The sequence below is a fragment of the Zonotrichia leucophrys genome, chromosome 9, assembly GCF_028769735.1.
Source record: "Zonotrichia leucophrys gambelii isolate GWCS_2022_RI chromosome 9, RI_Zleu_2.0, whole genome shotgun sequence".
NCBI lineage: Eukaryota > Metazoa > Chordata > Aves > Passeriformes > Passerellidae > Zonotrichia > Zonotrichia leucophrys.
This window is the reverse complement of record NC_088179.1, coordinates 19,865,508-19,889,014: the sequence shown is the minus strand read 5'-3', so window position 1 is coordinate 19,889,014 and position 23,507 is coordinate 19,865,508. Positions and strand designations below refer to the sequence as shown.

The following is a 23,507-nucleotide window of genomic DNA, read 5'->3' as shown; positions in this document are numbered from 1 at the left end:
AATTTGCCTTTTCTAGAGAAAATGAAAAATAATAAACTTCTCTTGGATAGAACCTGATATTTAGCAATATTTTCAGATCTTGAGAAGAAAATAGATTTTTGTTGTCTGCATACAGTTTTAAATTACTGTGCTTGTAAATTACTGTGGGATTGCTACAGTAAATTACTGCCCTATAAAATGCTGCTTCTCAGTGGCCCAGGAAGATTTTTTTAGTGTACATGCCACACTTAAAAGATACTGTAACATAAATCAAATCTATTTGAAAGGTATTATTAGGTTTTGTGTACTCCTTACTGAATAGTAGTGTATCCTTAGCAATGATTATTCATAAATCCCACAATTATTCAAAGAATAGCTGCACGATTAGAGCAGCATTGGCTGTGTTATCCTGTGTTATTACAACAGTATGGAAGCATTTTAATAATAACAAGGGATTTAATTGGTATAAAGACTTATTTGTGGAATGCTAAACACTTTGGTAAGCAAGGCATTTGAATTGTACATTACAGGCACCCGGAGTATTATCAGCTAATTAGGAACTGAAAGGGCATATGTAGTGTTAGCAGAGGCTGTTCAACTTCTGCACAGTTGTATTTCAGTATTAAAATGGCTGGAACAATGATTATAAGTTTTATGTGACTTTAAGTATGGTTTATTACCTTCTGTGAACAGTTTCTAAAACATACTTTTAAGCAGTTTTCAGGGAGCAGTGCACAATTAAATTTTTCAGTGGAGGTGCTGATCTACAGCTAAAATATATTGTTGAAGTGTTTGCATGGTAATAGAATGGCACGAATATTAGATTTGTTTCTCGGAAAAGCTGTTTGTTTATCAACAGCTGTATTTTGTCAGGTGGTGGGAAACTATGAATTTAAGTTGATTGGTCCAGGTAAAGGAGGAGAAGCATTAATAGGAGTTGGGTACCGTGGGGAGTTCTTCATAATTAACCTGCCAGTTTTAAATTCCGTCTGTAACATACTAATCAAATGCTTTTGACAGTTTAAGCTTTATTGTCACCTTTAAACCTCCACAGAAGGAGGATTTCCTCTGAAATCTGGCTGTTCCTTGCCTAGCTGTTAATTATGCCTAGTGACATATCCTCTAGTTTCTCCTTCCTTTCAGGCCGCTGTTGTCTGCAGACTTGTTTTGCTTCTAGACTATAGTATTTTATCCTCTCTCTTTGCTGTTTCTCATTTTTCGTTGAAATTCTTGGCAGAAATGGTGGCTCACACAAGTATTTTATCTTTTGTTCAAACCTTTGGTTGTTTATGACCAGTCAGCTGTCAAAACCCTGTGTCTGCTGGTGAGCTACAAAGTTATCCTCGCTGGAGGCCGAGTTTATTTGTCTAAGGAATTAAATATGTTATCATATAGGTGTGGTGTTGTTGAAAGTAGCTAAAAATAGGTTATTAATGCTTCACAGAGGAGGAAGATTGTTGGTAAACAGGCTAAGGTGGATTGTTATTTTGTGAATAAATAGCTTTTTCTTTGCTTTGTGTGAGGCTCAGAGGGGGCTGTCCAGCCAGGGTGGCACAGGGGTGACGCAGAGGCCTTGTCCTTTCAGCAGTGCAGAAGGGACACCTGTGAACCAGCTGGCTGGAGAGATGTGCTCCACTCTCTTTCCACTCAGAACTTGGCTTGCTGGAGCCAGCTCCCTAAAATCAGACTCCAGGTGTGCCCAAGGATGATTATTAAGGAGGCAGAGGGGAGAGCACATCCCTTGTCCCTGCTTCCCAAGTCAGATGTGGCTTTTTGGGAAAGGCTCCAAAATCTCTGAGGGTCTGAAAAGCTGTGGCATTGCACCAGGGTTGATGGCTGGGGTTGAAATCCTGCACTGATGTGGTTTTTTTTTTGTTCAAAAAGGGCTTTCTCCATCAGAGCTTGGGCACGGCTGGTGCCTCAGTACCCTGTTGAGGAGCTTGAGCCTCACATTAAAATGTGCATTTACCCTAAATTAAGTAGATATTAATGTAACAGACTGGTGATGTCCTCCAGTAGGTTTATTGTACCTTTAAATCAAACAAATTAATTCCAAATGGCCGAATTCCCTCTTGCTGTGCTGCTGGCAGATTTGTCATTTGTTTATTTACTGGTTTGTCTGAGAGCAGTGTCAGGAGCCCCTGAATGCCCCTTGCCTCACCCAAAAAACTCTTCACTTATTAACACAAGCTGGAATGCATAAGGTGCTTATGGGGGGAAGTATTTCACAAGTACAGCTGAAGGTAAAGGCCTGGCAGTGGGATCTTGTGAATCCTTTCCCAGGCAGACCTGGCAGGGAAAGGATCTCACCCATTTAATGTCTGGGTTTTTTTGCTCTTCCAGCTGTTGGAGCACCAGCCTTGCAGGGCATTGGGATACAATTTGCTTATCTAATATCTGTAATTAATGTGTGAGCACCGTAGCCTTGTGAAGATGGAAAATGATGAACAGCAATAAGGCGTTTCATTTCTGTTATGTATTGTACTCTCCAGGCAGATTATTGTTAACCCCAGATGTTTTATGGCTTTTTGATAATAGCACAGGGTGTTTTATTCTGGATATTAATTGGAGTTACATTTTCTAATGTAGAAGTTCATTCTGTCCTTCATTAAATAAGCTAAAATTGCACTATTTGTCAGTTTATGGTTCTAACCGCTCTTTATTTTTTAAGAGTTGTGTAGGAGGGAAATCAGATTTATTGTCCTGTATGCTGCTAGTCTGGGACAGGTAGAATTAGCGGGAAGAAACATTCAATCTCACAGCTCAGCATAAAGCTAGAAAATAACTCCAAGACCAGTGATTTTTTTTCCTGTTTTGGTTGAAGAATCTATTAAATGGAAGTACATGAGAGAGTTTTAAAAGAAATTGATTTCCTTACTAACAATGTTTTCTTGCCTGAATAAGAGTTTAATCATATTGGTGGGAAACAAAATTGATGAACATTTAACATCAGACGGTACAGAAATAGTGATTAGAAACCATTTGCCTACAGCTTAGAAGACAAAAATTCAGATTAAGCACAACTGAAACATTAATTTAATCTAATTCTGTTGAAGTCGTGGGGAAAAATCTGCTGCTGCAAAATTAATCTTACTCTTCATTTCCAGTTATGAAAAGAGTGAAATAATGTCAGTATGATTCCAGTTTAAAAGTCATCAATATACATTCTTGTCCTTTGTGCCTGATGCAAGCCTACCTCTCATTTAGGAAATGTCCTCCTCCTCCTGTCACGTTGCTTGCTTTCTGCCATTCCTTATCAACAAAATTGTCTAGATTTAGCTTCCCAAAGCCAAGAAAGTGAGAGCCCAGCAGTCACAAGCCTGCTTAGAAGAGAATTTAACAAAAGACAAAAAAAGGATCTCAGCTTCTTTACCAGGCTTGAGCAGGGAAATAACCGTGGCCTTGGACCTGTTTCCTGAAAGAAATGCTAAAACAACCCCAAAAAACCCCAAAACAAAACAAAAAACTCACCTCAGTTTGTGCACAGTTATTTTGCTTTCCAGCATACAAATAGTTTGGACTTGAACTCAGGTTGCTTTTCCCCCTCATCCCTTTCCCACTGATCTCCATAAATCATGGTCACAGGAATCATCTGGAGGGTATGTCTCTCCTGCTGGTGCTTCTGTGTGTTGTACAACTACTTCACTACTCACTCTTCTGGTAAAGGAAGTGCTTTGAGGTTTTGTTGGGTTTTTTTTTTTTAGACAGCCTTGTCCACTGAATCAAACACTTCCTAGATAGGAAGGGCACTCTCATTTAATAAATAATTCATTTCTAATTCTGTTCCTGGCTTCCAAAAATAACAAAACTTTAATTAGTTCAGTCTCCAAGCTCAAGTTCTCTTCCTGGCTCCTTCAATGTGCAGCACCAAAGCTGTTGGCTCAGATTCCACTGTGGTCCTTCCGAAACTGTTAGGAGGCACCCTAACAGAGTTTGGCCACTAATTACTGACCTTTCCTAGGAGAAGTCCAAGGAGACGTGGTGTCTGATAAAGCCCATGAAAATGGATTTGTATTTCTGCTGCTAGGAAGACCAAATATTACAGTTAAACCCTTGTACTTCTGTCAGCACCAGGGATCAGGCTGGTTGGTTGATCCCTCTTCCCAACTTGTAATTAGTGAGCAATAAACTACTTCCATTTAGGCCAGATTGACTGAGGTAGGCAGGTTTTTATCTATTATTTCAATTCCTCACTGCCAGTCCCAGTTCAGCAGCTCCTGCTTGTGTGCATCTGGGCTGAGCCTCCTGTGCTTGTACCCAGAATTGCTGACTTGCAGAGAAAAACATCATTTGCTGGAGTTTTACAAACTCCATCATTTGACTGTGTCATCCTCCTAACACCTAATTTTTGTTCATTTAGGAGCTTGTTCTGGGGTGTTTTGGGTAAGGATTGCCATGAAGCCTTAAAATTTAAGTGGTCCAATTTGTGATGGCTTTGTGGTGAGAGCTGGAGTGTCACCTCAAGTTAGATGCACATAAGCCTTGGTGTAGCCTCTCAAAGGGTGTGTGTTTTCTATGGAGAGCAGTTCTGGTGCTGTAGAAAGTTCTCTGTGTGGCACAGCCCTTGTTTGCTTTAGGGTGTGGAGCCATCCCCGAGGTGAGGGCAGCGGGTGCGGGTTACACACAGCCCACACACGAGGCCTGCCCCGTTCTGTCGCCTTGCAGGACACAGGAGCTGTCCATGCTTGCAAAATTAGAAGGTTTTCAGCTTGGCTGAAGTGGGACAGGGCTTTGCTGACACCCCTGGCTTGGTTCCCTTGGTTCCAGGAGGTCCTTGGGTGGCACAGGGGTCTGTGGCAGCTCTGTCACCATCATGGCCTGGTCGGTGTCTCCATTGGTGTTTGCAGGCTGATGTGGGATTTCTGCAGGTCAGGCTGGGGGGAAGATTGTTGTGCCTACGTTCACAGATGCTTTTACAAGTAAAAGCCAAGCAACACCAGCAGTTTTAGCAGGGCTGGCTTTTTACAGACCCGGTGCTGTTGTGTTTGTGTGGGAGTTGCATGACAGCAGCAGTGGTGCACAGGCAGTAATGCAGGTCTGAGATGTGCTGTAGCTCACTAATTCCAAGGCTTTCTGTTGGTGACATCTGTCATCCTGTTCAACAGGGGATCTTTATTGTGTATCTGGTTTGGTGCTTGGTGATTTAAATCCATGGCTGTCTTACTGGCTGAAAAAGCTGTGTCACATAATGCCATCCAATAACTTTACCCAAATGTATGCTTTTATTTTTTTTTTAAGACACATTTTTAAACACAAACCAAATATATAGCTATAATACAGCAGTGCAGTTATTCATTGGATTGCATTTATTGCATAATTCCTTTAAAGGGAAACTAATTATTTGCTTGTTCTCACCCACCAAAAAGTATCAATTAGCATGCCAGACTAATTAATCTTCTCTAAAAGGTAACAATCAAATACAGCACATTTCCTCCCATAGGAAGACAGTACTTGTAAAGGTCACCATTTAGCTGTGCACCTCCTTTTATTGCACTTTCTCAAAAAAAAGAGGGGGGGGAGGAGGGGTTGAATGATGAGAACTCAGTTCTCTCTAATGCTTAATAAACTTAACCTTTAGCATGGTATTGAACTTGATGATCCTGCATGAAAGAGGAGTGCATGCTGCTTTAGAGGCATTTGTGCTGACTGTTAGTTAATCATTTTTATTTGCTTTATGGATACGACATGGAATATTTATTAAAATTCTTCAGAGCATAGTAAATATGAAGAGAAGTTAAAGCAGCAGAGGAAGAAGGATGGTTCCTAGGAGAAGAGGGGGTGTGTGGGTACAAGTGACTGTAGGGGATGCATGTTGACTACAAAAAGATCTCCTGAGCAGTCATCCTGCTGTCTGATTCTGGATATAACTTCTTGAGGTGCAGATAGTGAAAAGTATGTAATTTATACTGAGTTTTTTGCCTACATTTCTCCACTGTAATAAACAGTTAAAAATTTTTGTCATAATTGAAAAGAAACATTGAATATTTTCTGCCTGCATGGTCATATTAGAAAGTGTGTGGGAAAACAATCATTTTGAAAAGGAAAAAAAAGGGAATAAAAATATAATACTTTGCAAAGGGGTATTCTCAAAGCCCATCAAATGCGAAGCTTTCAAATTTCATCTCTGCTCAGGCATCATTTATTGCTGCATTGTAAGGAGTTAAGTATCTTTCCTCAAGCAGACTATAATTCTTCATCATACATGGTATGCTAAGTTGCTTTAGGAGGTAACTAGAGAATGAATTTCTTTTACTGCTGATCCCAAAGTAGTGCCCAGAAATTCATAGGTTCCATAAGCATTTCTAAAGATCCATTAAAGTCATCCTAACCATGATGGATGGCAGGATGCTCTGGTTTACGTCATGCTCCTCATCTGTACTAAAATTAAGCTCTTGTTTCCTTAATTGAATATTAAATTTATTTTATTCCTCAGCAGACTAGACTTTCAGCAAGTATAAATCTCACTTTTATTTGCAACAGGTGCTAATCTCACTCAAAATGCACACCCATACTGTGACTCTTTTCCCAAGAGATTTAAGCACCTTTGCCACACGGTGCTGATTGTACCATAAATGGGATCTCTGTGGATTGAACTGAAATGTGGAAACCTGAGTTCCTGCTGGCAGGCTGGCTGTCTGTGCAATATTAGGGATTAGGGTTCTGCAGACAGTTCCTCAGGGCTGGATCATCACTTGGAACTGAGAAGAACATAAAAAGTATGAAATAACTTTTTCTCATCTCTTGCTTGTGTGTTTTTCTCAGAGAAGGCAAAGCCAGGTGCTGCTCAGAAAGCAGAGAAAAGGCACTGGAGGTGACAAGTGTGTTTACCAGGCAGGGATGGAACTAGGACACGACAAAGATAATAAATCCCCTACAATTTTGTGCCGTTTCTGCTCTACCTCTGGTTTCAGATCAATTTTTGTCTTTTTCCCAACTTGTTTTTCTTTTCTGTGGTGTTGGTATGTGTAGCAATCAACATGCTAGATCCAGAATGTGTGCTCACTGCTCAGGGATCCGTGCCAGCTTCCAGCATCATTCTTTTTTGGCCCCTTTGGGCTGGGAAGTGAGGGCAGGGCTGGTGCCAGCAGTGAGCAGGAGCCCTTTGTGCCCTCAGTGATGCAGCAAAGCCAGTCACTGCACCAAGAGCTACAACAGCTCCCACCAGCAGCCCTTTGAAGATGCCCCACCTCTGAACTTGTTTTAGGGATGTCATTCATCTGTAATATTTGGCTTGTCAGTCAGTGCCAGCCTTCCCAGATAATGTGAAGTGGGGCTGGAAAGGCTCCTTCACGTTGAAGGCTCTTCAGTCACTGACAGTTTTGGTACAGAAAACATCCATCAGCGTCACTAGTGGGAGGAAGCTGTGCTGTCTCTGTCAAATTCCTGTGCTCCTGATTAGTGGATTTTGTTGTTGTTGTTGTGTTCATATTCTCCCCCAGGAAACCCACAGGATCACTTGTCTGACACTCTATTGGCTTCCAGGGACATAATGTATAGCTTATTCCAAAGCTGTGAAGCCTGATGTTTGCTCTCCAGGAACAGCAAGTGTCTTCAGAAGTCAGAAAACCTCAGCCCAAAAGCAGCTATTTCCCTGAGAAATACATGTACAAAACTTTTGCTTCCTTGGGTGCACCTTTATAGATGAAGTAAAATGTGCTGGCAATTGGTGCTTTAATTTTTGTGTGGGCAGCTGTTACATTTATATAAGTATCACTCCTTTTGAAGAATTGCTAGGAGATATAAAAGTTTAAGTTCTCTGCTGGAACATAATTCTGGCTTCTGTAAAAGCCTTGCATCTCCTTTCCTGTCAGTGTGCTTTGCCTGTCACATGCTTGAGCTTGTCTTGCTGCTCCTCTTACAAATTCAGCTCTTCTGCTGAGAGCAAGGAGTCAATTTCTAACAGAATAAATTTAAAATAAAACAAAAGCAAAATGCAAAGCTTCCTTTAGTTGAGCTTTTCCATAGAAACAGGGAGGATAAATGGTAATGACTGTCTTCAGTGAGGTCATCTGTCAAACAACCCATTAAACAGATTTATTATTTCTGAACAACAAAAATAAGTGACTTGTTCTGGGTGTGTTAAGTGTGAAACCTTCTGTATTAAAAGGAGATCTAGAGGTTTAGTGTTGAGGTTGCCTCCATTAACTAATAAGGCAATTTTATTGAACGTTTGAAAGAGTTAAAATGTTAATTGTGATGCTTGAAATGTTGGGTTTTGCCTACTAGATATTGGATATTCAGTTAGGTGGCTGTATAATAAATATAGAACGTGTGTTATTATACTTGGTGTAACTCACCATGTCCAGGATTTCTATAAAAGGACTTATGTTTTTTGCTAGAAAAAGGGCATTTTCAGAGGGAAAACTCTGTAAAATATGAAGAATTTCTTTGGTACTTTGTAATAAGGAGAGGTAAAGCTGTTTGCATGCAGAATGTCCTTTCTCATCTGCTGCAAGTATTTTATACACCTCTGGCTGTAAGATCAACAATACCTTTCCATGGCTTGCTACTTCTGTGAATAATCAGGGAACAGTCTCTTTTGCAATGGATTTGATTTGATAAGATTTGGTACTGGAATGATATTACAGCTTGCAAATATTTCAGTCAGCTTTAATATAAATTCTTATACTACGCTAGAATGAAGCCACAGTCTGAAATAATTTTACATCATGAGCAGTTTTAAATGAAAGTACTTGCAGATTATTTCCATCACATAAGTGCAGGAAAGAATCTGTTTCTGCCTAAATAATATTTAAGTCCATTACCTTAGGAGAAAACAGTCATTTCAAGCTTTAGCACCTGAGTGGTGCTGAATTTCAGTGATGGTGATAGGGATGGTTATCAAAGTGCTGCCTTCTCAGGAGAATCCCTGCTCCAAACAAAGCTTGGCAACCTCACTGACAGGTCCACTAACACAGGCTGATGAAGGCTGATGATGCAGCAGTTGGCTTGCCCAGCTTTTGGAAGCGGATATAAATTTATTTAAATACACTTTTGTATGTATATATGTGCACACACCTATATCTGATATATATACACATATATATATTTATAAATTTTTAAACATGCAATATCCTTTTTTGCAAAGGTGGCCACAGTGTCTTGGTGCTTTTGAAATCACAACCCAAATTGCTGCCTTTGGGGGATTCAGGGGTCTGGGAGCTTCCCTTCTCCTGCTGCTCCTGCAGTGCAGAACAGCCCAGTTTGGAACAGCTTCCCTCTGTGTTGCCTTGCAGATCTGATGTGTTTTGTTTTTATAGGTCAGATGATTTTTGAGTGAAAGAAGTGCTGGGCAAATACCAATCCTTTAAATATCTTGGGACTGATGCTGCCAGTGTTCAGAGGGAGTTGACTGAATCGTGATTATAGTCATTAAAAAATGAGCAAACAGTGCAGCCCCCAGTTATAAAATTACCTGAATTCATGTGAACATGTCTGAGTTGAGATGAAAAAAGATAATACTTGTGTGTGTATGTTTGAGTCTTTGTTGCTATGGAATTAAATAAGGTTATTGGCCTCAGGATCTTTGGTTTGCATTGAATCGCTGAATTTTGAGACTGGGCTTTTTGCCTGAGTAGGTCAAGGAAAATAAATGTCTATTTACATTCACAAATTTTTAAATGTCATTTGGTTTATGTAACATTCACTGGGAGAAAAACAATACTTTTGTTCTTAGGGTTATTTCTTTGTTTTCTTCTGTGAAAACTGAATCCTTAGAAAAAAAATTCAGCATACAGCATTAACAATATCCTGGTTTCCAGGCTCTTTCTTTTAACATTTACTGTTGGCTTCTGCAGAAACATTTCATGCATGTTCTAGAAAGTTGCCTTTAAACTTGGTGAAATGATAGCCCTGAAAGGATTTAGTGTGGTGCAGGGCTGCCAGCTAACTTGGGCTGCAGCAATAGCAAATTTCATCTCTCCAAGGCTTCTGTTCCATGGGGTTGTTACTGGAACAAGAACTGAACAAATACTAAGCCATGACACGTGTGGAGAAACTTAATTTGGCAGTGCAGTTTTGATTTTACAGTTGGCTCTGAAAATGTGGCATTTTTAACTTGTCTGAAATCTTTGGGCCAGGTCTTCAGGTATTAATCTACATTTTGTCTCTGCCCATTGTTTCTGAAGTGTTGAGTCACCTTTGTGGGGTGCTGAGTAAGGAATGGCAGATTTGGCATATTTTGGGTGGTTTGGTTGTGTGAGCAGCCCCTGTCTGTACCCAGCCCTCACTTCACAGCAGACCCTGGAGCTGCTCTGCGTGTGCCTGCAGTAAATGGCCCTGTAAACCTGATTTAGCACCTCAGCGTGGGGCTGGGAGCTGTAACCTTGGTGCTCTGCTCCCCAGGGACACAGGAGCAGGTTTTAGCAGACAGCACTAAACTGCTCCTCACATTCTGCTGTAGGATCACTGCTTTTATGTCACCAGAGCTGTTGTATCTCTGAAGTACCTGAATTTTTAAAATCAAAGATAAAGATGTACCTACGGCACTTCTGTTGTTAAATTTCTTTATGGTAGCTAAACCAAGCCATGTTTTCAGTACTTTAGTGGAAACAGAAAAACACTGTTTTTCCTTTATTTATCCTAGACCTCCGGCTGCCTGAAATTCAGTCCATTGAGTCGAATTTTCTTGCAGAATAGAGATTAGTAACATAGTATGATTGATAGGATCAAAATCAGATGTTTTAGTGTACTCAAACCTATGTTTGTATACAGGGAAAAAAAGCCACAAAACTTTCAAGTGTCTGCCAGCATGTAAAATTACTTGTCAGTGTAACATATGCATATGTATTTTGTTGAGATATAGTAGGTGCACATGAAATCTGCCACAAAACTTGTGGGTTTTAGAATGTTTAACTTTTCATCACTCTCTACAGATGGATATGTAGCAGCTTCAGGTTTGTAATATATAATATATATGTATTGTGTAATAATAGAAGTATGAAAGTTCTGTGATACTCTCAACAATGTATTTTTAAAAATATACTTTTGTTTTTCATTAAAGTGTATGGAAATTCTTAGACTTCTGCTAATGATCCCAGTATTTTGCAGTGTTTGAAAATTAGATTTTAAGCCAGAATAGGGGCTTATTTTAGTTCCCTAAATTGAATAACCTTTACATTTTCAAAACTCTTTAGAGTGGTATTAGCTACTCAGATTCCATATTAGAAAAAAACCCCCACACTCAAGAAAAAAGCTGCTACTGACTTGAACGTGTCCTGAATTATTCAAAGGTAAAAGACTGAAAGAAAATACTTTTTCTCATGTTTATCATCTTTACATCATAAGTATCTTTTTAAGATAAGATGTGAACAAATCTGTAATAGTGCATCTAAATTGTAGGAGATGTCTTCTTAGTTCATGCCAGATCAACACAAAGTTCTTACTTTAATAACAAAATGACAGGTAGAGAAGATTTTTTTTTTCTTTTCTGTTTTGTCTAAACTCATTTTTGTGAGTTTCTTGGACCATTTTTCATCAGAACCAAGGTTGGGGAGGAAATGATATGTTGGTATATTAAAGTATAAGGCATGTTTATACATTTTGACTTTAGAGGTCCATGTTGTTCACAGAAAATGTAGGGGGTTTTTATATTCAGAATAAAAGTGCTGACAAAGGGTTGAGTAGTCAGACATTAAGTAATCTCAGACCTCTCAGGAGTCTGTGTGAATACTGAATGTTATTAGTTTGGGCATGTGGAAATCTCAAACCTGCAAATTTCTTCTTGGACTGGTGACACTTGGGAGAGAGGTTGGTTTGGTTTTGTTTGTACAAGAGCACAGTGCTTTATGAAATCCATCTGCTGGATCAGCACAAATTTCAAGCTCTGGATCTGTAGACATATTGCCAAGAAATGCAACCTGTGTTGCTGAAATATTCCCTTTCATGCAAGTGGATATGGGTTTATTACTCCAGCAGCTCTTTTGAAGAGGGTCAGCCAGATCAATTGAAAAATATCTGTATAAAGTTAAAAAGGCACATGCAGATATATAAATCTCATGTCTATTTTCCTTAACCCTTTCACTCCTAATTAATAAAGTGAAGGACTAATGAGATCTTTTGTGATTTTAGTGCCTCGGCAGGTTCTGGTTGTTGGTTCATTGTTAACATGGGCAATTCAGGAATCATTATGAAGTAATTCTTGGATATGAGATGCAGGAATGTCTCAGCTTTCCTCCCAGGGCTTTGCAGGAATTCTTGGATGAACATGTGGCACTAAAAGTTCATAGTGTAGCCACAGTCCTGTTTGTATCAGTTACAAAGGGGGGTGCTGCTGCTCTTATTTGCCAATTAAAACCGAATTTGTCTGTTTTTCTGCAGTATGACAAGGGAAACTAGAGGAGATCTAATACTCTTCTAGTCTGAACATTTGACCAAGTAACTGCTAAAATGTCAAATGCTATTCAGGCATGTTCTGCAGGAATATGGCATTTTTGGATGTTTGTGTTAATGCATTGTAAATGTTAACAAAAATAATCATGATGAGCTATTGAAATTTCTTGTACACAAATAAAAAAAAAAGTCAGAGTAATGCAAGTAACTATAATACTTTAAAAGAATTTTAAAGGTTGGTTTTAATATTAATATTAGCAGGGTCTTTAAAAAAAAAGTTTTAAACAAGTGTCTCTTTGCGCTGCGCTGTGTCCCTTTAAATTCTGAGCCTCTCTGTTGGGGTACTGCTCCTTCTCCTTCTAAACATGGTGCTGCCTTCATTGTGCTTCATCTCACTGTGCCACCTCTGACCATTAATGCAAATTGGAGGCCAGATAAGAGTTGCTCTGGATTTAAATTGGTGCAAATCACAGCAGAATCTGTCTCCAGTTCATATTAATGACTGCAAGTGGGAGAAGCTGCCTGAACAGAGAGGAGGCTCTAATGAGACCATGTTCCTTCACCCGTAGCCATATCTCTGCCACCTAATCTCTTTTCTGGACTGTCGAATCAAGCTCATTTAATTGTATTTTCAGTTAAAATCTGCAAAGTACAAATATGGGAATAAACAAGGAATCATGTTTGCATGTTCAAGTGTCTTTCTCTTTAAATTCAGTGCTTACATTTTTCTTGATAATTGCACTGGAATTGTTCTGTGCATGCATGGCTGCTCCAGGGGGTGGGGGAAGGATTTTTAGTCCTGCTTCTTGGAGCACCTGGGGCATTGCAGGAGCCCACAGTCACTTGGGCCTTTTCCTCTAGAGGAAGTTCAGATAAAAACCAAGAGAATATTTGTTTGTCCGTGGCTGCTGTTAATAGCAGAGTGAGATTTCTGTGCTAAGGCACTGTCTGTCAGCAAAGCAAACACAGCGTGTTGTGATGTTTGTGTGCCTGACTAAGGGCAGTATTTATTTCATCCTTGGAGAGCTTGCATGGAGGACAGAATTCCCACTGTGTCAGAAAGGATCTGCAGCAGATACCCTAAACTCCCTTTTTGATAAAGTACCTTTTGTCAGCAAGTGTGTATGTTGAAAATTAGCAGTTCCTTCAGCACCAAAACCTTGACATTGAATATAATTGAGGAGGTTAGTGTCGGCGTGTTCCTAAGTATTACCTGTCATTTGAAATATGACAGTGCTGTAACTGCAGGACCTTGGGGACTTCACTGCTCTGGCACTGCCATCTGACTGCCTGGGAGTCTGAGACAGCTTCCGAGCACTTCGACCCTGAGATAATTAACATGGCCCTGGAGGCTTCTGCCTTTTGCTTTTCTGCACTTGTTGTTTAATAAGATGTTTGTTGCTCTGCTTGTCTTTGCTGCAGTGGTGTGCCATTAGGGACACAAGGTCCTTCACATGCTGTCTCAGTTAGTGGGTTTAGGTAATGCTGTCTGGGCAGCCATTCCTTTCAATTCCAGCAAATTAAAATATTATCATCAATTAGCCAGCTATGCCGGGTGGCTCGCTCTGTTTCTGAGGGGATGCACGTATTTGTGGTGTGTGAAAGCAAGGTGACATGGAGGGAGAATATTATACAACTCAATTGCCAGGGAAAAAATCAGGTTTTAAGCAATGTCAAATGCTAAAATGATATCATAGGATGCAGAGATGAAAGGCAGCACACAGCTCTTCAGAGGAGGGAGGGGTGGTTGCTGTCTGGGAGGTGCAGCCTTGGGGTGGAAGGTTATCAGCTGTCTGTGGTCAGAGAGACAGTTGTTTTAATCACTTGCATTAATCAAGATCATGATGGTTTGGTCCATAAAGTCTTTTTGGTGTTCTACTGAAAGAAAAACATGTTTTTAAGGAGAAAAGAAAGAAAGAAAAAACCTGAAAAGTTTGGAGCGTCTTTGTGTAGAAAAGCTGAGCACAACTGGTTTTACTTTTCCACTCTGTGAAACAATGTTTTAAAGGGTTGTGAAAAATTCAGCTATGTTGCTCCAGAGAGATTCACACTAATACTTTGACAGCTCCCGTGGCTAAGTTGCTTTTTAAGTGCTGGTAGAACTCAAAGCAACGTTAAATCTAAATAATCAACTCCAGTGGATGGCATGGTTGAGCCAGGGTGCTCCCACAAAAGGGCATTTTTTGCCACAACAAAAGCTTCACAAAGTCATCTTGTTTCTAGGGAATTGTCTGTTTGAAGGAGAAAAAAAACCTTAAGATAGTCTCCTTCAGTAGATAGTCTTCCTTTATTTCTTTTAAGCAGTTGTCCTGTTTTGTGTGTGTTTATTTCTGAAGGAAACAATAAATGAGCATAACCTGGAATGTGCAACGTGAGAGAGCCATAGTTATAGCATTTAGCTTTTCATTTCTTCTTGTAAGAACAAATGGAACTGGAAACTAGTCTGTCTTGCTTGTGGAGAGTATAATTTATAAATTAGAACTGTGAAACAGTGCCAGATAGTATTGAACAATGAGTTTGGCTGTTTTAGAGGAATGCTTTGAGTGGAGAAGCTTGGAAAATGCCATCAGATGAAGTTGCAGATATTGAAAAGATTAATTTATACACCACAATCCACCCATAAGGACTCACAGTACAATAACATCTTTCTAGTTCCTTAGTGTATTATTTCCACTGTCATGCTAATACAGAGTGAAAGAGGGAAATAGAGCAGTTTTCTTCTAATAATCCAGCATTAGTTCAGGAGTTAAAGCCAAGATGACTGAAAGCTACAATATTCTAAAGACTCATTCTCCAGTTCCTTTACATTATGAATATAAATATCTTCTCAGTTATAGACATTAGGCTTTCATTGTATAGCCCACCATTAGGCATAAAGCCTATGAGAAAGCTGCCTGCATTAGGCTATTGAAAGAGCACTGATTTACAGCTCTTCTGTAACCTCACTTTGCAAATATTAAGGAAATAGTAAAGGAAAAAGGTATTGAGAATTCTACATAAATACATTCATCTTTGACTTTCATGTAGGAGTTTGGCTGACATAGACCTTTTTTTTTTCTCTAAAAGACAAGTCCAACATTTGTTGTTGAGTCATAACCTGGCAGAAAGATCACAGGAGTATATGAACTATTCCTAGTTGATCCTTTTCTCCCTTAGAAAACCCTGTTATTGGAGGGGAAGAATTATTTTCTCAGTAATTATAATGAAGTGCAGGATGTTGATCAACTCTGGCTTATAGTAATTCTAGATAGAAGACCAAGGCCAGCAAGAGATGTGATCCAAAACCTCGCTGGAGTGGCTGGGGCTGTTCCTTGGGTCACAGCCAGCAGGGCCTCTCCAGTCACTGCTGCTTTCATTCTGCCTTGGCCTCTGCTCTGAGGCTGCAGGATTTTGTATGGGAATTGTGGAGATAAATATTGGAGGATGTCAGAAGGCTTCCAGTGGTGGTAAGAAGCATACTCTACACATAAATATCCTTTTTAACAAAGCCATTTAACTTTTATTTATCAGAAGCCTGTGAAGTTCTGTCAATTTTCCTAGTGAATGGTAGAAAATAGGTAGAATTAAGTGAGTAAAATTAACAGTAATAAAGTTAGGGGAGCATGAAATTAAAAAAGTGATTGCAGTAATAAGGTATAAAAGTTTTTCAGGAAAAATAAAACCCTTCTGACTTGGTGAAAAACAGTATTAGTACTACTTATTAAAGAAGAATATATTTAGGTGATCAAAATTACATCAATGAAGTCTTCATACTTTTTGGTTTTACCTACTCTATTCTATTTGATTATCTCAAATTAATGTACTTTACAACTGCTAATCAATTTGTTCTTCTCATTTTAATGATAGGTAAGTATTACCAGCTTGATTTTGAAAAAGAAAAAAAGATTGAAACTGAGACTTGTAAGTGGAAAGAATCCATTAAAAAAGCTGTAGTTTCAGATTCTTGAAGGTGTGTAGCTCAAAAAAAGGTACAGAGCTCAGTATTTGCTGATACCTTCATGTAGCATTCAGGTGCTTCAGTCTGCAAGTTTATGCAGTGGCAACTCAGTTCAAAATATGTATGCAGCCCCTGGAACAGCAGCTCATTGCTCCAAGGGAGAACGTTGTACCAAGAATGAAGGAAATAATTATTTCTGCCTTTTTTCTCTTTTGCCTCACAAATTTTCATATGCTCTTCACAAATTTCTCCAACAAGGGAATGGAAGAGGAGTGAGTGTGAAGGAACATGAGTGAGGAGGAACACTCCGGTTACACATTGCAATATCATCATTATTCTAAGAGATGGATTTGGATTTCCATTGTCTTGGTAATGGAGGCTCTGTTGAATTGCTGAGATGATGGACTTAGGGTAAGAGAGAAGTGGACAGACTGAGGGAGATGATCTTCTCCAGACAGCATTTGGCATAGCTCAGTTTTCTCTTTACAAGGTCTTGCATGTGAATCCCGCCTTGACAGATTTGTCCACATCCTCCCTCTCCACAAATTTTCAAGTTTAGAAGTGCAAGGATCAATAAAGCCCACTAAAATCTCAGTGTAAGACTGAACAGCAAGAACATTGTAGTTTGTGCTACACAAACACAATGTTATGACAGTGTGATACAGATGTGATTAATACCATTTCACCAAAATAATATATTTGAATAAATGTTGAGATTCTTTCTCCCAAAGATCTTCATTGAAACACAGATCCTCGAAAATTTAGAGAGAAGAGATATTCAAAGGAATGTCATTTTAATACACTTTTCACAGCAATAATACTTCCTGGCAAATTGGTAATCAGGTTCCTGTGAGATGCTTTGCTTTCACAGCTCTCCAGTGGGTTGATTCTTTAGGTGTTAAATAGCTCTAACAGGCCTGGATAATCTGAAAACCTGGATAAGGTCAGAATGGGGAATGACTGCTGGAGACATATCTTATTCACAAAACACGCATTTAGTTCTCTGAGTTCTTTTCAATTCATCTTTTCATCTCTGTTTTAGTTTCACATCTTCTATAGAAATGTCAGCGCATTATTACATTTTTTATTATTATTATTACTGAGCTTTGCAGAGCCGATCTTTGTTATTTTCTTGATTCTTGCCCTTTTAATAACCTTTAAATACAGGTCCACTTCTTGCTGGCAGAGCAGCTACTTTGCCGTGAGGGTTTGAAAAGGGACTCTTGTAGAAAGAAGAGTGTGTGCTGGGAAGCGTTAAATTTCCCTGTGTGTTATTATCTGAGTCACATCAGCTCAGTGGCACATTAAGTAATGGGCTGTCATGGTCTGTTGTTATGGAACAGTTCCCATGAACCAGCGTTGGGTGTATCTTATGTAACAAGCCTATCTTTAGGCTGATGTACAGCATTTCACATCCAGCGCCGGGCAGGGATGGAGCTGATGTTTCCTTTCTGCCTCTGTCTGTGTTTTTTTAATGCCCACAAGTAGCACGTGGAAAGTGGAGGCTGTTGCATTTTCTGCCTGCTAAAAGGAGATAACGTTTCTTCAAATAGCTGTGTTCTGGAAAGCAGAAAAGATTCTGGATCTATGATTTAAATGCTGTAGCCTGCTGCCGTGCGAGAGAGAATTTGTCCTGTGGCACAAAAAAGTGCATCTGGGGAGAGGTTGTTTCAGTTTTGGTGACATTTTTAAGACTCGCTTCAGGGCCCAGATCAGATGTTTCTTAGATACCTATTGGCAAATGCCTCGTTTTTGATAGAATTGTTTAGGCTGGAAAAGACATTTTTAATATTATCAAGTCCAACCATTAACCCAGCACTGCCAAGGTCACCACGAATCCGTGTCCCTAAGAGCCACATCTATGTTTCATTTAAATCCCTTTAGGGCTGGCACTGCACCACTTCCCTGGGCAGCCTGTTCCAGTGCTTAACAGCCCTTTCCATGCAGAAATTTTTCATATATCCCATTTGTACCTCCTGGCATGACTTGAGGCCATTTCCTTTTGTCCTGCTGTTTGTGACTTGGGAGAAGAGACCAGCACTCACCTGGCTCCTTCCAGGTGCCTGCAGAGTGAGGTCTCTGAGCCTCCTTGTCTCCAGGCTGAGCTCCTTTCCCAGCTCCCTCAGCCCCTCCTGGTGCTCCAGACCCTTCCCCAGCTCTGCTCCCTTCTCTGGACACACTCCAGCCCCTCCATGTCCGTCTTTGAGTAAATGGCCCAAAACTGAACACAGGATTTGTGCACTGGAGCTGCTCACCTCAGCAGCGGAGAAATATCACACTCGCAGGGTGACCTTTGAGGAAAATCACTAATTTCTTTGTTTAGAGTGCAGAGGGCACAGGTGTCACACAGCAGTTGGTGGTAAATGGAGTGTATTATTTCTATATCAGTGTCACACTGTCAGAAAGTGGCACTTTGTTAAGATAATGTGACCTTTAGAATAATCTTTTAGTCTTCTCTTCTTTCTCTGGTACTGTGAATCTCTACTTTTAATTCTTAATGTTTCTTGATGAAGTAGAAATAACACAAAATTCAGTTATTCATGTTCTTTCCTTTCAGCTATATTAGATGTCTTTTTCATAAATGGCATAGGTGCCATTTTATCCATGAAAAGCTTCTGTTTGCTGACTGTAAAATGTACATCTGTTCTAAAATGTAAGTTTGGTAAGCATTTACATATTTTATAAAGGAAAGAAACTGATACAAGAATTGGGATCAGCTGCTTTCCAATGGTTTCTGTGGGGAAAGAAGTGGATCAAAAAATGCTCTGTGAGCTTTGTGCTAGGTTGTCTGTTGCACAAACAGAAAGCCGCAATGGTGGAGGCATTATTATTTAAAAGGGAAAATATGAGACTAGGTTAGATAATAACAATTTGAATATTAGCAATGCTACCTGCTAGTGGGGTTTTTTTTGCATTAAGTTCTCAATATATTTTTTGAAGAGATTCCCCAGCTTCAAAATTTTCCTTCTCAGTCTGATCATCCTTATTAAGCACTTGTTGAATTCAGAGGTTCAGCTTGGTCTCTTTCCCATCTCTCTTGGAGCTGCTCTGTGAAATATGAGTCATACAATACACTCTGGGTCAAGGAAACAGGATTCCCTGCTTCCACAAATATGTCCCAGTTTTAGAAACGAAGTTTGGTGATTTTTTTTTTGTTTCTTTGTTTATTTGTTTCACCAAAAATGTGGGTGAAAGCTTTCTATCCTACAAAGCTGGTTTCCAACAATTGCTGCTCTTTGCTTTCATGTCATGAAGCCTGTGGTCATAGAAAAAGATCCTGCTACTCAGAATAGGAACTGGAGGTCTGCTTGTTTATTTTTAAACCTCAGTATTGTCATTTGAGTAAAAATACCGTAGCAAAATACAGCTCAGTAGCTTCATGTGCATATTTTTTAAATTGAAGAAATGTAGATTTTTTTTTTCCCTGGAGACAAAAACATTTTTAGAATAGAGGCTGCCTGTTAAAAAAAACACAGACATATAGCAGTGTTACAGCAATTTGTTTGTTCTAATTGTACAAAAGTCCTTAAAAGTATGTGAAAGTATGCACTTAAATACCATTCTGAATTATCCTTGAATTTCCATATAAAATCTCAGCATTGTTGCTGTACTTGGATAACTGAATAAAAATCAGTGCTGATACAACAAATGTAACATATATTAATATTTCTAAGAAAAAGAAGGAAATCCTTCTTTATTTTGTTTGTGCTTAAAGATTGAAAGTTGGATTCTGCGCTTAACAGCAACATCAGCCTTGTGTTACTTGGAATGAAAAAATAACTTGTTAATGGCAATATTTAGCAAGAATTCAGAGAGGTAGGAATTTAGTTTCTAAGATCGGTTCCATTTTGAAAGTGTGGAGAGTTATAAAAAAGTTGTATGGGGATTACTTTTGATACGTTTTTTTAAAATGATACATTTCTATTTTTTGAATCAGAAACCTTGATTTTGAATTTTTTTCCAAAGGATGGTTCATCATACAATCCACCTGAAATAAAACCCAATTTTTCATAATATTTTTGTATGACTGTTACTATTAGCAAACTTCCAGATCTTCCAAGTTGTTAGAAAAAAAAAAAGCAAAAAAAAACCCCCAAAAAATCCCAACCTACTGCTGCTTGTGTTTCCTACTATGGATGCATTACAGGACTTTGAAAACTGCTGGAGAAGAAGAAAGCACAAATAAGGAGAACATCTCCCCATAAACTTTTATAATAGTATTTTAAGCAGATACTAGACAGATTGTAGACGTGTCAGGTTTGTTAAAGCTAATACTTCAGCTCAGGGAACCCATTTGGCACTTGAAGTAAATCTCCCAGATGGAACAATATCATTAAAAATTAATTGTATAACCACTGGACCTGTCTTTAAAGACTTTTGAACTGCTGAGGCTTTCTAATCAGATATTGTTGCTCCAGTTCACCAGTGAAGCGAATCCGATGACTTTTCCGGCCTGTGGCCTACTTCTGTTAATGAAATTACAATTTATTCACTTCAACATACAGGCTGTAAAACTAATCTCCTGCTTGACACATTATTCTCTTCCACGTGTTTAACTTCTCTTCACAGAACCAAAAAAACCAATATATGGTAAATCAGAAGGGACACATCAATCAAATTGGCACCGTTTAAAAGCCAATTAGAGTTGGGGACGGTGGTGTTTGATGCTGAGCCTGGCTCTTCCCTGGCCTGCCCTGTCTGTGTGAGTTATATCAGGCATGTCTGGCCTCTTATTCTTTGTAGGATCTTCAGCATTCAAGGGAGCTTTTAAATAACCCAACTTTTTATTTTTTTAAGGAGCTTGTTTAGTACTTTTGTCTTCTGTTCTTCTATCTGAGCTTTCTCATGGCTACTTACCACTATTCACTGCCGTGATGTAACTTTTGGATGATAAATGTTCATCAGAAAACTTAACAGCACTTTCATTTGCACCGCATCTGTTGCAGTTGATGGTGGACAAAACAGACCAGCTGGCTCTTGCTTTACTTTCTGCCCCTTTTCTGAGGCAAACTCAGTCAATTTGGTGCTCAATATTGGGCAGGGGTGCCTTGAGGCAGCCACTGAGCTGCTGCTGTAGGCATGGCCTTGTCCCACTGGACACCTGGATCTACCATGTCTGTCTTTATATTGATATAAATGTGGACATCTCCTTTAGGTAAAGCTCTTACACTTCAGATTGTTTTTGTTTTTGGGTTTTTTTTGTTTTTTTTTTTTCTGGAGGACAGAGCAAGTTGTTTCTGAGATGGCTGTCCTTCTAGCAAGAGCTTCCCTCAGCTTGTTCCTCACACATATGCACATATATATATAAATCACTACTTACACTTTGTTACTCAGATATTGTGACTCTTAAAGCCATTTGACCTTTCCATAAGGAAAAAATAACACCCTTCTATGACAAAATTAAAGTATTATGTATAAACTTGTATTATTTTGGAGTAATTTCACAAGCATTAATTCTACCTTATACCAAACACTCCTTTTTTTCTGCCCATATCTTAATGTCTCACTAGAAGACATCCTATAATGCCAGCAGGGGCTGGAACGTGCTGAGTCTAAGTGACAATTTGCTGATTATTCAAATTCATTTGCATTAGCTTCCTTACACTTTTATGCCTTAATTTATGCCCACAATGCAAATGTTGATGCATCACTGATGTAATTTCACATTCTTTAAGTTAGGATGACTCAGCACCACTGATTTGAAATGCCAATCAAACCTTGTGTACCTCAGTGTTTATCTCATCATCTTCAGCCTCTTTGTCACAGAAATTCCTTGTTTAAAACATGAAGCTTCCATAAGAGCTTTCAGGAGAGCCTTTTTTCTCTTTCAGCCTTCATAGGTGTTATGTAGACAACACAACATTAGGCTGTCTGTTTTTTTTGTTGTTGTTGCTTTTTTCTTCACTGCTCTTCTCTCATCTTCATTCAGTTGCTCAGTTCAACTCTGATATCTCATCTCTATTGTGCTGCTCCATGTCCATGGGGTTCTGTGCTTCTGCATGAAATGAAGAATTAATGAGTAGCATTTCTTCATTGCTTTCTCACTTCAGAAGTATCAGAATTCTGCATAGGAGCAAGAGCAGATGTGTGTGTCTATCTTTCTGACCTCTTTATACCTGCAAAATGAAAGATAAGTTTTCTTTTTTGGTGTTGCCGTTATTTTCTTGTCTACAAGGAAAACTTATACTTTATCATGCTAATTTTTATTCTTTCCATCTTAAATGTTGTGTTAGGAGTAAAACATGGTATAGAACTTCTTGTTTATTACTCTTTCCAGCTGCAGAATATCAGTGCCTATGCAACAAAAGCTACTGCACTGCAATTAAAAGATCAGCCTGAACATTGTTAATTCCCTCCCTCTTTCTGTGGGTTTTTTTTGGGGTGGGGAGGGAGTTTTGGAAACATGTTCTAGGAGCTGTAATTAAATTATTACCTGCTGTATCACCATCTGCTTACATGATTTTGAAGTGTTTCTAACCTGTGTGTGTGTTCACTTCATGGCTTCAAGGAAGTGCCAGAAAAGCAGTGAATGTACTCAGCAGATGGACTGAGGGACTCACACCCTCCAAGCAGTCAGTCTTGATTGTTCTGGGCATAATTAAGCTTATTTTATCTAAATCTAATTATTTAGTTCCAAAACATGGCAAAAATGTTTTTATTTTCAATAGTGAAATATTCCATATGGGATGAAGACCTACTCCAGATCATTGCTGTGGATAAACATTACTATTAGAATATTCCTGGTAAGATCATGTAAGGTCATGATTGTTTTCAATTTAGCTCAATACTTGTATCATCTTTTAAAAGATTTAACTCAATCCTTGCACTCTACAGCATGCTGCAGGTAAATATTAAAAAATAACTAGATCTGGATGCTCATAGTAGAAAAAAGTGCCAAAAAGTGGGATTTGGATCTCAATGCTTAAATACTTCAGCTGTGTGTTTGCTTTCAACCCTTAATGGTATTTCATTCAAAGCAATTAGAATGGTCAGAAGATTAAGGTTGGAGTGTGTTGTCCAGCAAAAAGCCAGGTATCATTTTAATTTAGAGAAGAAATCTGCAGATGGGAAATCTTCATGGAAGAAGGACAGTAAGATCTGGCTCTAGTCGGATAGTAGAAGAGCATTCTGCCCAGCCTCAGTAGGTTATTAGAGTGTGTTTATAGTGTTCATGGACATCTTTGGAAATATCCATGGGATCCAGGTGTGGTGGTGAGTGGCTTATAGTTTGTCGGGATGTTGCTCCAGAGCCCCCACCCCT

General features: G+C 39.1%; 1 protein-coding gene across 7 annotated transcripts in view; it reads left to right on the top strand.

The window, feature by feature from the left end:
- Nucleotides 1–23,507, top strand: part of NAALADL2 (N-acetylated alpha-linked acidic dipeptidase like 2) — a 410,218-nt gene that overhangs the window by 158,520 nt on the left and 228,191 nt on the right. The window contains exon 1 of one of the 7 annotated variants that reach the window (XM_064721335.1): nt 22,752–22,818. The exons of the other annotated variants lie outside the window; for them this stretch is intronic. Within the exon in view, the coding sequence (XP_064577405.1) occupies nt 22,776–22,818 (43 nt within the window). The 5' untranslated portion in view covers nt 22,752–22,775. Of the gene's footprint in view, nt 1–22,751; nt 22,819–23,507 lie in introns of those variants that run through there. 7 annotated transcript variants of the gene reach the window in all.